Genomic DNA, 15986 nt, shown 5'->3' on the forward strand with positions numbered 1-15986 from the left:
TAATATACCTGCAGTATATGCTATGCCTGCATGATAGTTATTTTGTTAGAATTCAATAAATAAATAATGGGTAAATAATAAATAAAACAATAATAAATACCAAATTCTAATATTTATCTCTGTCTCACATTCTTGCTCTAACTCTGTTATTTCACAGTTTCCCCTATTAACATTCAATAATAAAATCAAGAATTTGGACCCTGTCTTCATCTTGGCAGGAAGATAAGTATCCATTTTCTCATTTTTTAAACACAATATTGTCAAATTTCTTTTTGCTTTAATTTATGGGAAATATATATATATTTATGATATAGTGTATCCTAAATCTACAACACTGTTGTCAGTATTTAAAATGTATTTACTTCTGTAAAGTGTATTTAACTTTATGTTAGCTGCTAGAAAATAGCAAAAACATACAAATCATGTTTTTAAAACTCTATTTAGACACACATCATGGCAAAAATTGGGAACCTTACTAATAAAATAAAGCTCATATTGTTTACTCTGAGGTGGATAAACAACTTTTTAATGAAAGTTTTGCTGTACTGTAGGCTTAGGAATAACCTGCAATAACCCACGTGCAAAGAACACGCTGGTCCAATAACTTCCTCTGACGTTCATCGAACCAGGAAGTGTAGTTTTTCACGGCTCACGGCTTTAGCACTGTTACCTGTCAGACCCACTTGAATTTGAACTATTCATGTTGTAACTTAATTTTAATTCATACAAATTCAGAGAAGGTATCGTTCGTCATCTCCTACGCTAATTATTTTCCTACGGCTGCAGAACAGGCGCTCATGGACTCCATTTCCCATGATCCCATGATGATGTTTTGGCTCTGTTCGCGCACGCAACATGTCAACAAACACCAAAGTCACACGCTGGAGTGAATCTGGGCTGTAACAGATATCACAGCATGATCGGTAAGCCGCTATTTATTAACAGCTGCCTATGGCTGTCCGTAGGCTATAAGAACTATGCCTTTATTACCATGTGAAACTGATTTCATGCCGGTGATGTATGTAGCGTCACTTGACATTGTAGGCTACCTTCACATGACAGCTCACTGCAGCCGCTCTTAAAATGAGCGCTTTATTTATTCTAACTCAACATAACTGTATAATAAAGAATTGTGAGGCGTAAAATGCATCTCAGTGTAAAGCTAAAGTTACGTCAAATTACGCTAATTCAAAGAACTGTAAAGGGGAATGTTGACAAGCAACATTAACATTTGAACTTTTTCACCATCAAGAATTTAGGTTAAATACCACCACTACTACTAGGGTAAGGTAACATACAGAAATATCCTATTTTTTTTTTAAATCAATTATGTAATCAAAACACTATATACATTTATAGCATTTAAATACATAACAATTGCCCCGATAAAAATGTGACAGCTTACCTGATATTTCTACAAAGAACACAGTTCAGCCTTTCAGTTAAAAATCCACCTTGACTGAGTTTATGTTGGTGTGATTTTATTGTGTGCACTTTTTTACCCCAAAAACTGTTAAAATTGATATTAAAATTTGGATTTAGAGGACATGATTTACAAAAAGAGCGTTAGAAGTAGATGATTGAAACTCACATACAAAAACATTTAAAGGATTAGTTCAGTCCAGAATTAAAATTTACTGATCATTTACTCACCCCCATGTCATCCACGATGTTCATGTCTTTCTTTCTTCAGTTGAAAATAAATTAAGGTTTTTGAGGAAAACTTTCCAGGATTTTTCTCCTTATAGTGGACTTCACTACTTGGGTAAAGTTGGTTTTATATTCACACATTCGGACATCCGTGTTCAATAGCCTTGTTAATCACACTACATTGGACATTCAGTGGACATTCACAAGTAAATATGCCATTAAAACAATACTTGCCTATTTTGATCGACTGGGACAAATGTTGTAAGTTGATAATCGTTGGTTGTCAATATCATGTCGCTATATATATATATATATATATATATATATGACCGAAAATGACCGATCATTTCGCTAAATAAGAGCCTTATTCCTCGTCTGGGATCATGTAGAGCTCTTTAAAGCTGCACTGAAATTGACACTTGGACCTTCAACACGTTGGTAACCGTTGAAGTCCACTATATGGAGAAAAATCCTGGAATGTTTTCCTCAAAAACCTTAATTTCTTTTCAACTGAAGAAAGAAAGACATGAACATCTTGGATGACATGGGGGTGAGTAAATTATCAGGAGATTTTAATTCTGAACTAATCCTTTAAAGAGAAAACAAGAATTGGTGTCAAACCATCGAGTTACAGTATGGCTTTCAAGAAAACTTTCCTGTGTGAAATAAAGACATGAAATTGCTCATATCATATGCATACATATAATACTATTATATTTGCAGAGTCTTCTCAGATAGAAGACCATTATTTGCTTATCTGAGTTTCATATGTCTCTTTTTCATCTACATAGTTTATTATTTTATTATGTCAATAAGCATGCTTGCTTAGCATCATCTTTTATCAGCTAGTTTAATGCAACATGTAAGCAATTTCAATTTCTTTATATCGAAGCAATTTTGTGAACAGCCATATATAATTACATATAATTATCCCCAGGTTTCACAGACAAGGCTTAAGTTAGTCTCAGACTAAAATGCATGTTTGAGCTGTTTGAAATGAAAGTAACATGCACTGGGAATATCTTAAAATATGTCAGTGTCATTGTTTTAACTCAAGATGCACACCAGTGATGTGTTTTTCTTGGGTATGTTAATAGAAGCTACTTAAATGTCTTAATTAAACTAAAACCTAATCCTGGCTTAATCTAAGCCCTGTCTGTGAAACCGGCCGTATATAGAGTTGGTTTGTACCATAGTTTCTTGTAAAACTTTCTCGCATGCATCTTTCAGCAGATGTTTCCACAAAGCAAGGCTCTTTTTTCCTTTTTAGTTGTCTCGCATAATTTTCTGACTCGTCTTGTTCCACTTCCCTGTGCCTGCCTAGATTATCTGTGAAAAATGATATCAATGTTGAATCTGAAATAAATCGTTAGAGCTTCTCAGCCTGAGTCTGCCTTTGGACTGCTGGGCTCTGAAGAAGACGTATTGATTGTGTCTTTTCGAGTGTCTCGGTACGGGGCTCGCTGATCCCTGCGAGACAGGGATTTGGTTTGAGTGAACTGACTGGCGCTTGTCTGGCAGAATGAGCATGAATCAAGCAGCACGCCTCCACCCTCAGGCACAGCATCTCCTGCTATTGGAACAATATCTGTGCCAATAGTCATGTCACGTAAGCTTGTTTTTATATTGACTGAGCTGTGAGGAGAACCGACTCTTGTCCCGCCAGGCTACAGCATGTTCAGCAGCACCAAAATATGTCTGTTTTGCATGAATGAATCTGGAAGTGTTTATTTTTTTTATTTAGAAAAGATTTAAAATGGTTTTAATTGGATGCAACAAGCTTATAGTGAGCATAAAATATCTTGCATCTTTTTAATGTTCAAATGCTGCACTCCGTACCCATGCTTCTGTTCAGAATACTGAGCTGAACGTCTGAAAATGGTCTTACGACTGTCTGCAACATAATTAATTACTTTTAAGATATTTTAGCTTTTACTCAAGCAGTTCTTTGAGGGTTATGTGTTCCTGTCATGATCATAAAGTTAAAAATAATAATAATAATAATAATAATTTACTCAACTCTATCTGTGAAATGCAAAATGAAATGTTTTAACGTCTGAGCTGCTTTTGTCCATACAAGGAAAGTCGAGGGTGGTTTATACAGTCAAAAATGACAAAAATCACCATAAAAGTATCATAAAAATTATCCAACTTTTACATTACATTCTATAAATATTCTGAAGAAATACAATAGATTTGTGTTGGAAACAGACCTATGTGAAGTTGTTAATTTAGTGTTATTTTTATATTTATTATTATTTTTTAAATATTTTTTTTAATAATTATTAGTTTTCATTTTAGTTTTTGTTTCATAAATTTTATAATTTTTTTGTCATTTTGATTAGTTTTTTTATATATATTTTATTTAGCTTTAATTTATTTTTTATTTCAGTTTTAGTCTTAGTTATTTTAGTACTTCAACTTCAGCTTACTTTATTTCAGTCAGTTGCCAATGCACCATTTCTAATTTGCATTTGCCATTTATATTTTATTTCAGCTTTATTTCAATTAATGAAAACAGTCCTTAATAGTTTTAGTTATAGTTTTAGTAAAACTGTAGTGTCGTGTCACGATAGGTCATGTAACTTGAGAGAACTGATGGCATTTTGTGGGTGTTTCTCATTTCTAAGAACGTGAAGACTTCTGGGATTTTCAGAGGGGTTATGAACTGTGTTGTTTTATTGTTTTATAATGTTTCCTGGGGTGCACTTATAATGTTAGTATGCTTTGTGCATCAACATTTTTTTACATCAAAAAAAATTCTAAATCATAATTTAGAAATAAAAGCCATTTTTCCTACCCTGATTTTATCCTTCTGATTTGAACGCTCTGTTTTAAGGGGCGTGTCTGCTGTGAGAGTGTAAACACCCACTTTCTATATATAATTTAATCACCGTTTAAATAACAGATTATTTTCATTATTTTCATTATTTCCATGTCAAGTTGACCGTTTAGTCACTGGTTTGATTTACTGACATAGACAAAGAACATCTGACTGTACATGAATCATTACATATCAGATCAGGCGTTAGAATTAACAGTTACTTACATGGTGTTGCATTACTGTCAAGTACAAGTCTGTTTGCAACGCCTGCACCGAAATGTGATTGATTTACCAAAGAATCCACAGTGAAATGTACCAAATACTAATAAATAAAGCTCAACTGAGACATTCAGATTGTTGAAAATAAATAACCATATTCCTAGCATTAGGATCCTCTGAAAGGTAATGATATTTTTAGTCCTGTATCGCTCTCCTCTCCTCCTCATCTCACTAACACGCCAGTGGACGGGGCTAACATTGCCATGATGAAGTAGGCGTTGATTTCACCTATCTATGATATAGATGGTCGTTTGCTGGGCCTGGTGTCAATAAAAGCTTTTATTGGACTAACAAGGAAGTTTTCAGTTCCGAAACTTACAGGATATATAGTATGATGACCTCTTATATATCAAAAGCTCAAGGAAAATTTGATTTCTCAATTCATGACCCCTTTAACGGTTCGACTCTCTCAAGTTTGCACTCGATGCATCCTTGATATCAAGAACACATCCAGGTACTTTCATGCATTCTCTGTATGTGCGTTCTTGAGTATTGGAACCAGATTTTGATGGCTGATGATGATGACGTAGTACGAGAACACAAGGGCGCAACAAGATCACTAAAGAATGCATGCTGAGAAATAGTCAATGACTTTTGTGGTGCTTTGGCAGCATAAATGTGTTTATGTGATGTTTTTAGTGCTTGGCAGTATAAATCACCACATTTTATTTTGTGCTTCACAGAAGAAAGTAAATGATGTGTGGAGAAAGGTCATATGAAGTCTCTGATGGGGAAGAATTGTTGGAATTTTTAGATAAATGCATAGATTTTCTGAAATAGAATGATGATTTGATATAGGCCTAATATTTATTATTCAAAATATGTTTTCTACAGTCAAAAAGAGATATAAAATCGTAATGAATGAAAAATCATAATTCAGTTGATTATATACTATCTAAATTTCATGATCTTTTTTTCCCCCACTCTTTTTAAATGTCAACCACCCTTATGTGAAAATAAAGTGTCTGTTTTATTCCTGAGCTGTCAGACAACTTTGTGTAAGAGGACATTGTGTACGTGATTGCTCAGGATTCAGAAATGGAGTCGCTGAAGTGAAGCAGTAACTTGTGTCAGAGTGTCTTCTGTCAGGTCCTCTTCTGCTGTCTCTGAGAACAGAGTTACAACTAGTTGAAGAAGCCACATTTTCTGTGGTCTTACTCAAAAACCATCTATATTTGAGACATTTCCCCACTGTAAGTATAATCTTTTTTAAAGCATACTCTAGTTTCTGAGTACAACACTTTATTCTACAGATGTATATATAGTCATTTTTGTCCTGTCCTGTCTTTCTGCTGTCTGCATGACATCACTGTTGAAAGCTGAGAGACACTATCTGGTCTGATTTGTCATAGCATGTTGCTTTATTGCTTTTAGTCTGCATATAGATAAAAGAAAAGCTTTCATGTTTGAAATCTTTCATGTTTTTTGTCACTCTGACAAAAAAAAAACAAAAAAAAAAACAAGTTTTAACATTTTCTGAAGAAATGTGAGTGGTGCTTGACCATTCAAAACTCACTGCTACAATATGCTCGACCTGAGTTGTTGCCATGCTGTTGTTGTGAACTTGCTAAGGTGTTGGACTGAAGGCGGTTACTTGGCCATTGTTTGGTTGTTTTGGGTTGTTGCTGGCTCAAGATAAAATTCTATTCAGTTTTCTAGATAGCAGAGTTGAAGTATCATTCATGCCTTTAGCACAGATGGTGTAAGATGAGTTGCTGTTCAAAAGTCAGATGTGGAATGTTCCTACATGATATCTCCAACTTGCAAGCATAAACACATTCTAGTCTATAGTCTGATGCTCGGAAGATTGTGTATATAAAAAACTCACATTAGTGAAATGTCTGTAAAATTTTGTGGGCAGAAAAGGTCTGTTGTCCATTGTCAATAGCATAGCGATGCATGAAGCACAGCTCACGTAGAATTCACGTTCAAACCAAGCAGCTTTCTGTTGGTCAACGTGGCAAATCCACGTGATCAATTTGAACCCGTTGCAAAATCTGTGTGGGGAAATCTTTCACCATCATGCGAAACTCTCTATCGATGGGTTCCTATTGAAATGAGAGTTGAAGAATGTTCGACTTTGGGTAAAACGCTGTGCTCATCACTGTCACTTTTTACCCAGCTATCCAATCACAGTGGAGGAGGGGAGGAACAAATACCACACCGACCAACCATCACATTCTGCTTGTACTGTACAACAATTGACCCTTTTCATTTCTCCAGGTTTCTCAGAAGCAGAAGTAGTCATAGTTGGGAAAACTTCTATAGCGGTGAATCAGAAACTACATTAAATATATATATATATATATATTTATATATATATATATTTATATATATATATATATATATATATTGTTGTGTCCCAATAGTTCAAATAGCCAAAGAAAAACTCCACAATAGTGTTTTCACAACTTTCAAAAAGAGGAAAAAAATTAGATGGTCTGTACTGCAGAACACAAGATTCAGTTGGCGGGGTTTATATATCATATATATTCATATATCTATGAAGTGGGAAAACACTTTTGTGGAGTTTTTCTTTGGCTATTTGAGCAAATGGGACCACAAAATATATATGTATATATAGTAAATATTAGATGGTCTGTACTGCAGAACACAAGATTCAGTGTATTCATATATCCTTAAACCTATCCATCTCTGCTCCTCCCACTTTACATATCCCTTAACCTACCTGTCTATGCCCCCTGGATCTCGTGTGTTCTGCAGTGAGGGGCTACTGACAAAAATAATCGCACAAGGGTTTATTGCTTTTATAAAATGTTTACCACACAATACAAATATTAAAGCCAAAAGAATATGTATCAATGCAATTTTCATGAAGTAAAATCACTAAAAGCCTTCCTTCCACTGGAAAAACTGGTCCCTGACCATGCACTAGGGGCACTATATTATACTGTTACACATGCGTTGTCTTTTTAAACGTTTATACGTTCACTTCAGACATAACTGACTATGTTTGCTAGGATACTCACCAAGATAAGCATGTTCACATAATTTTTGTGTGAATTTGTCCGTTCAAACTAGCAACTTGTGCTAATCATGTCTCACTTGCACTCACGCGCTATCAACTCCCGGGTGATTACGGCGTAAATCATATTCAAGCATACGGCACTCGCATTAAACAAAGAACGGTATGGTTAGATTTTTTTTTTACAGAGAACCGTTACACATCTTTTACACCCCTTTTGCACAGCAAAAGAAGTTACATTATTATGCCATTATTAGATAAAAATAGTCTTTATGAGTGAGTCAGTCAGTAGTGAAGACTTTATATTGAAAGGACCGAAACTTGTAAACACAAAACAAATGCTATGACTAGTGCTGTCAGTGTCAGGGCACAGGGAAACCCATTAAAGGATTAGTTCACTTTCAAATTAAAATTTCCTGATAATTTACTCACCCCCATGTCATCCAAGATGTTCATGTCTTTCTTTCTTCAGTTGAAAAGAAATTAAGGTTTTTGATGAAAACATTCCAGGATTATTGTCCATATAGTGAAATTCAATGGCCTCCAAACGGTTGAAGGTCAAAATTACAGTTTCATTGCAGCTTCAAAGAGCTCTACATGATCCCAGACGAGGAATAAGGGTCTTATCTAGAGAAACCATCAGTTATTTTCTAAAATAAATAAATAAATAAATTTTAACCATAAATGCTCATCTTGAACTAGCTCTCTTCTTCTTTTTCTTCTTCTTCTTCTTCTCTGTTAGAATTTCGGCACTGTAGACACTGCTAAGTGTATTACTGCCCTCCACAAGCCAAATCAATTGTGCATAGTTTCTGTGGAAGAGCGCCCTCTGGCTTTCAGATGAAGAAGCAGTTACCACTGATCACAGAGCTGTACAGCTTTTACAAGCTGCACATAAAGGCAGGAACACACCAAGCCGACGGTCGGCAGTAAGGCATCGTCTGCATCGTCGGCTGAAGTTTGTCGTCGTTGACTTTTTTTCGGCCGATTCGACATGTTGAATCGGCGTCGGAGCTCGTCATCTGATCAAAATCTGATTGGCTGTCCAGCTTCTGCCACCTGCTGGTACAGAAAGGCATTTCTACTTATGCAGGCGCAGAACGGACGTGCTACTTGGCCGTCGGCTGTTGAGCGTCAGTTTGGTGTGTCAGGCCAACTTTGGACCCCGACGCTGCCGACGTGAGCCAACCCCGCAGTCTGCTTTCGTCGCCACAAATTCGTTGGTGTTGGCTTGGTGTGTTACTGCCTTAAAATAATCGCAGCCTTTGCCAAATCATTTGAGGTTTAATCGTGATAAATTGTCCAACCCTAACGTTGATGACCGTAGACATGTTTTTATGCAGTTTGTTGTGGAGAACAGTCTTTCAGTACTGCAGAGTAATCAGTGCTCAGTGCAAGATCTTGGTGACTGAGCCCAACTTAGAGCCCCATCTAGTGTCCACAGACTGTTCTAACTCCAAGCTCTGGATTCAACTCTGTTTGAATGTCCATAAAACATGCATGACGACTGCTTCAAGCCATGAATAGAATTCAGTGTTTCAAAGAACGTATTCATGTGTCTAGATGCTTTTTGTGACGCTGCTTAGGACAAGATTGAGGCAATGTGAACAACAATGTATGTAAAAACCAAGAGGAAAGGTACATTTAAGGACGAGCTATACTCCGCCTTTTGCACCTGACATCACAGAGGCGCCGTCAAAACAAAATCCCACGCATAACTCAGGGTCCAGGTTAACTGGCACTAACACTTCAAGTATTTTCTCTGAAATCGCATCAGCCGTCATGTCACATGTATACAAAAAACCAATGGCCCTTTCTTTCACAAGTCCTCCATACAAGTATAGAATGCAAACTGCAACAATCTCTTTTTTCGAGAGATCTTTACATTCATCTGCCTTAATGGCATAATATATTTTCGGTGTCGCATGCAACTCTGTTCTTATCTTGAACAGCAGCAAGGAAGCGACAGATTCCAGTAAATAATTTTGAGTATCTGAGCTCATCATGGTCGCATTTTTAGGCAGCTGGTCAAGGCGCTTTTGAATTTCCTTATCATAGTTTGAAAGCAAACGGAACAATTCCCCAAAATTTCCTCTGTTTAAAGGTACAATATTTGAATATTTGTATATTAAAGATACAAAATTTTCCAAAAACCACTAAGCTAGTGTTATATATTTTGTCCAGCTGATTACTAACAATATCTCTAATGTTTTCAACTACTTGTAAATCATGAGAAAATTCCCACTCTAAACAGTGACACGGGGCAGTGCAGTCGCCTGTCAATGACGTCAGTTACCCTTTGTTACCGCTTTTACTGATGTAGAAGTAGTGTCTAGCGTCCAGCAAACCACTAGCTTGCTTCAAGCAGTTCCTTATTTACTTCTTGTACGTTTTATGGTGGATTGTGTTACTTATTTATGGAACATAATTACTGTTTACCATCTGCTGCTGGTTCTGTCGACAAGGACAGCTCCCGTAAACTCATGACCGGAAAAGCGGAAGCGGCGCCGGTGACTGTGTCATAATAAAAGTCCCGCTGCTCGTGAGGCGTGTGTTGATCAATCGCTCCAGCTCCTCGTTCAGCTCCCGCAACACTCGGTCCTGCTCTGCTTCATACTACAGTAACGTTAATAATCGCATCCACGAACATGAGTTCTTCCAGACTTCAATCCCTATTCTTTTGCACCGTCCATTGAGATGGAGACCACATGTCCCAAGTTTCCGCTCTAAAACTTGGCATCATCAAACTACGCCTTTGTTTTGAATAGGCTTCTAGCGACCTCTAGCGGAAAAAAATATCACAAATTGTACCTTTTAATGCTTCCTCACTTTTTCTGTGACCACGCAACTGAATATCTTGCTTGGCACAAAAAAGTACAATATCAAGCACAGCTTTAATATGATCCTGATTTCTTTCCACAAAAGATGTGATTACTTTATCTATATTTAGCTGATCAAGCACTGACTGTACCTTTGCCATCGGGCTGTTGACTTTGTCTGTAAGTGGCCAGTTTAGCTTGTGAATGCAGTTGTCCTTTGCTATCCTGATGCTTTAAACAGGCTTGGCTCAGATGTTTCCAATCTTTAAATCCATCCTCCTTAAATTTTGCTTCACTTTGCTCAGGAAAGTGCCTGCAGGGCTTACCGAAAACCACATCACTTGATATACTATATTCCAACCAGCTGAATCTCTCATACCATCGATTAGAAGAATATAGCGGCTGTTCTGATATTACAGTAAATGGAAATCATTGCAATTTGTTACATGGGGGCTCGTCCAGGTCAGACAGGTCCTGTGGTGGGGTTCCAGAGACATTTGATGTCGTCTCTGTTGGTTCATTATCAGATGCCCCGTCTTTAATTAATGGCAACATGCCAAGCTGATTAGCACGAGATTCAGATTCAGCCACAGGTGGTCTGGCTTCATTTGTGGATGGCCCAGATTCATTGGAAGTCTTTGTTTCTTCAAGTAGTACACTTTAAATATCCAATTTAGGCTTCTAAATTGGATATTTTATCTACTGATTGGTATTTGCTTTGCCATTTTCAAATTCAAATCTACAAATGTGCAAATTGTACTACTACGTCCATACTCCGTGATAAAGATAACATTCTAGGCGTGACTTACAAAAACTGGCGAATCATATACACCTTTTTATTTTGACAAGCGTATGCTATGCTTCTATAGGGAGAGGGAAAGTATGAAGCTTGCATTTATTCATTCTTTTAACAAATTTTAAAGTTAAGTGTGATAAGACGTTTATTCCTATTCTTCTTCTTCTTGTTGTTGTTTATAAAATTATTTTATAGCCTACATGTGTTTGGAAGATTACCAACTTCTGATTGGGTGGGCCACAATTCTAAGTTGGTGGGCCCAGGCTTTACCACTGCAATATAGCAGCCGACATCATCATGAATAATACAAAGCTATTGACCAATCAGAATCAAGGACTGGCACTTACCATTTTATAATGTCAATTTTACTATCAGCCGCTGTATTAGAAACACCCTCATAGCAGCATTAACTAGTTTTTTGTAATCTGATGCACTATACAAAGTATAGTGTTACTGTATAGATGCATAATTAAAAAAAAAGAAAGAAATATAAAAAGAAAAAAAAACTTTGCTGGATTTATGATGCTGATGACTGTTAAAATGCATCATCACAATCTGTGTAATGGGTCCATAAAAACAACAACAAGAAGCACATCTCTTCATCCAAAACTAGTGCCAGAACAAGTACATTACATTGTGTCAACATATATATTTCCTATTATATTCAGAAACAAGAATAAGAATATATTTTATTTATATTCAGAAACAAACTATTTGAGAAATCAGATTCTAGTAACAGTTCCACAGATATTCCGTATCATAGCGCAAGTAGGATTTGTTCTGTCAATATTTGGGATTGACAACCACATTTACTTGTATGTGAACGTAACCGCATTATAAGGACTCAAATACAGGACTGCCAATGTATTCTGCTGCTGTGTGAACGTGGCCTATAGAATCTCAAATGAAAAAATGCTGCACCGCTGAAGAAGTGCTCTCAAACACCCGCAGCAAAGCGTTTTCAGAAGAGCGCTGGCATTTTCCTCTGGCAAAAAAAGCCTTGGTGGACACCAGTGTCAGGTAGTAAAAAGTTACTAGTACTAGTAACTTTTTGCAGTAACTTGTAGTGAGTAAGGGTGCGTTCACACTTGTCATGTTTGGTTCGATTAAAATGAACCCTGGTGCAATTGCTTGGTTAGTGCGGTTTATTTGAACATATGTGAACGCTGCCATCCGAACCCTGGTGCGCACCAAACAAGCGGACCGAGACCGCTGAAAAGATGGATCTTGGTCCGCTTCCAAACGAACTCTGGTGCGGTTCGAATTATATATGAATGCAACACAGACCAAAGACATGTAAACGAACCAAAAACAGGAAGACGAGACCCTAAAAAGGACAGAATCCTCACGCATGTTGGTTTTTCTTGTCATATTCGTGAGTTTGCCCATCACAGGCATCAGGCACGCGTCTCCATGCAGCAGTTCATTTGTGTGTGTAACGGAGGGATTCCCACTGCTGTTTTGACTACTTTACACACTTTATAAGCTCTTCACAAGTTCCCAACTGGCCAAAATACCATCATATGCAGGCTACACACACACAACAAGCACATTTATCACAGCATTGTTTTGGCTGTTCAGTAAGTTCTGTCTCAAAATAGGCAATACGTCATAAAATCAGGTTGTGAACGTATCCCTATGCCTTAAGGTTCATTATCTTTTGGTTCGGTGATGAAATTGCCAATCTGAACGCTAATCGGACCAGGACTAAATGTTTTTCTTTTCTTCTTTAGTCCAGACCAAATTAACCAAACAAACTGAACTACAAGTGTGAACGCACCCTAAGGCTTGCAGACCTGGCTTTTAATCCACCTTCGAAACTGCCTTTTGCCGAGCTCACATTTATTTTAAATAAAAATGAAAATAATGTTATAAAAGTGGAAATAAACTGCGAACGAGTGTTTAATAATATTAAGTGTTTATTGGGTAGGGTTAATTTCTATTTACTTTTATTACAAATAACTGATACTTTTACATGGTGTAGAATCTGTCCCTATTTACACTAAGTGTAAATGGCATCTATTGCTAAGAAAATATGCTATTTTCACTTAGTGTAAATAGCAAAATCACTAATTGCACTTAGTGCAAACAGCCGCTGCCTAATATTACAGTTACCATCCATAAAACAGTTTATTACCTTATTACTTTAAGTTTGTTACTTTTGATGCCTCAAACTAATTTGAAATCCAACAATCCTATAATTCCTAGATTTATTTTCATAATTTTCACAACTTGCACAGGCACATGAAGTCACCAGTGCAGCAGGCAAGCTTGGAATTTGGAAACGCTTACATTCAGCAGATGGAGATATTGCCATTATATTGATTTTGTCATGGGAAATGATGATCTGAACACCGTTGAACTGAAAATGTTTGTTTATTGATATGACTATTACTTTTTATGGCTTTTAGCGTTTTGAAAATTGTGATGGGATTTGGGGCTTAATTTGATCAAAAAACAGATGACTAATACACTAAAAAAATATATTTCTGAAGTTTTCATGTTTAAAAATGATCCATATGTCTTCTTCAAGCTGCTCGTAGTTATTTTTTCAGTCGTTCTACAAATTTCTGCTTTCAGAAAGAGCTTTTTTTTTTTTAGTACAGAGTACAGAGCATTTTAAAAAATGTTTCTGATTTGCCAAAAAGATTTGTGCTGCTCCCAGACTTTTCTTCGCTGTTATGGAGACAGACATCTCAGGACACCTATTTCAGCGATATCTGTCAGGTAGTAGGGACATGTAATGTGCAATATTCCAAAAAAATATTGCTTGCTGCATTTTTAAGATGGGATAATACTGTGTGCACTTCTCATAGCGATTTTGTTGTAAAAGTCATTTGAGGTTTGTAGTACCATCTTCAAAGCGGATTTTATCAGGGGAAAATCAACCCCACTATAGACCCTGAACAGAAAAATGGGTCGTATCAGGGTGGTCCATCAGATGTGGTTGGAATCCATAACAAGGGGTTTGTACATTGGGTTCAGTGCTAATGTTTTTCCTGTGCTGTCCTCTGGTGGAGACGGATAGAGACAGATTGACAGTGGATATCTGCCCAAAGTGGAAGTGATCAGGGGGTCAGGAAGGTCTGCTTATAAACTCAGTCAGACAGAGAAAGAGAAATTTAGTGTCAAGGGAGAGAGAATAGAGTAAAAGAGAGAGAGAGGGTGAGAGTGAGAGCGCCGTGTTGGTCCTCTCTTGGGACGGCAGTGCAAAGGGACAGGATTATTTACTCGCTGTGTTTGGAGTCCAAGGAGAGAATAAATTGCTATTGATTTTTGCAGTTAAGTGTCTTTCCTGCCTCCAGACTGACTGTGGGCAAAGAATAATTTGCTTTAATATGTATCCACATTCATCTTACCTCTTTTTCTCCATGTCCAAAGCAGAAAGTTTCTTTGATGCAGCATTTTTTCTCACTGTCAGCACTCAGACCCACAGTGTGTATGAAAGATTAAAGGTGATTTTAAAGGATCCTGAATGCAGAACATAGGGATGGATGAATTTTGCAGGTGTAAAGTCATATACATTGCATTACACTCAGAGACTTTGTGCAAGTCTGTTGAGGCTGGTGCTCATAACTGAATTTGAATTTGAAATGTTGAAGTAGGCTTATATTAGGAATGCTATTTTAGGAAGTGAGGGCCACAAAACAGCAGTGGACTCTATTTGCATGCTTTTATATTATGCAAACTTTCTACTTCACTGGTGAGTTGACAGTATATGTTGGAATAAGTAGGTAGAAAATGTGCCTGGATTGTAGTGGTAATACATTTACTGCATATACAATGATAGTCTATTTAAACATCAGAATGCCAACGTACAATTTGGAATAAAGGAGCAATTTATGAGTGACATTGTTATGTGAAGAAACAAATATAGGGCTCTAATACAGTAACATTTATGTTCATGAAGCAAAGTCAAAAATTTAGGGGCACAACTTAAGTTGTTAAAGAAATGAATACTTTTATTCAGCAAGGATGCATTAAATTAATCAAAATTGAGATTAAAGACATTTATAATGTTACACAAGTTATTTTGATCTTTCTATTCATCAAAGATTCCTGAAATATGTATCATGGTTTCCACAAAAATATGAAGCAGCACAACTGTTTTCAAAATTGATAATAAGAAGAAATGTTTCTTGAGCAGCAAATCAGCATATTAGAATGATTTCTGAAGGATTGACTTTGATCACAAGAATACATTTTATTCATCGTATTTATGCTTTTACTGTATTTTTGATCAAATAAGTGTAGCCTTGGCGAGCACAATGGGCTTCTTTAAAAAACATTTTTAAAAATCTTACCAACTCCAAACTTTTGCACATTAAAGTATGTGCAAGCAGGCATTAACTGTGACTGTGTAAAAATAATATTGACAAAGTATATATACATTTCTGCTGATAAACCTTTTTTAAGTCAAATATGTGCAGCTTTAACTGATCAAATAACTAAAATATATTGTTAATGACAAAAGTTATTATAAAGTGCATTGAAGCATATAATTCTCATTAGTATGAAAATTGACATTCATGAACATTCAAATATATATGAAAATACTTTAATCAAACTTATAATCTTAATAATCTTATATGAGGTGCACATAAACTACCTCAAATTTTTTTATTGAAGATG

The 15986-nt window shown here is 36.4% G+C and overlaps 1 protein-coding gene across 2 annotated transcripts in view; it reads left to right on the top strand.

The window, feature by feature from the left end:
• Nucleotides 1–776: 776 nt before the first annotated feature.
• prkn (parkin RBR E3 ubiquitin protein ligase) overlaps nt 777–15986 on the top strand; it is a 199078-nt gene continuing 183868 nt past the window's right edge. The window contains exon 1 of one of the 2 annotated variants that reach the window (XM_067386802.1): nt 777–923. In XM_067386802.1, coding sequence (XP_067242903.1) covers nt 917–923 — 7 coding nt within the window. In that variant the 5' untranslated portion in view covers nt 777–916. The remainder of the gene's footprint in view (nt 924–15986) is intronic. The other variant, XM_067386804.1, reaches the window with a different exon arrangement.

The sequence above is a fragment of the Chanodichthys erythropterus genome, chromosome 5, assembly GCF_024489055.1.
Source record: "Chanodichthys erythropterus isolate Z2021 chromosome 5, ASM2448905v1, whole genome shotgun sequence".
NCBI classification, from domain to species: Eukaryota; Metazoa; Chordata; class Actinopteri; order Cypriniformes; family Xenocyprididae; genus Chanodichthys; species Chanodichthys erythropterus.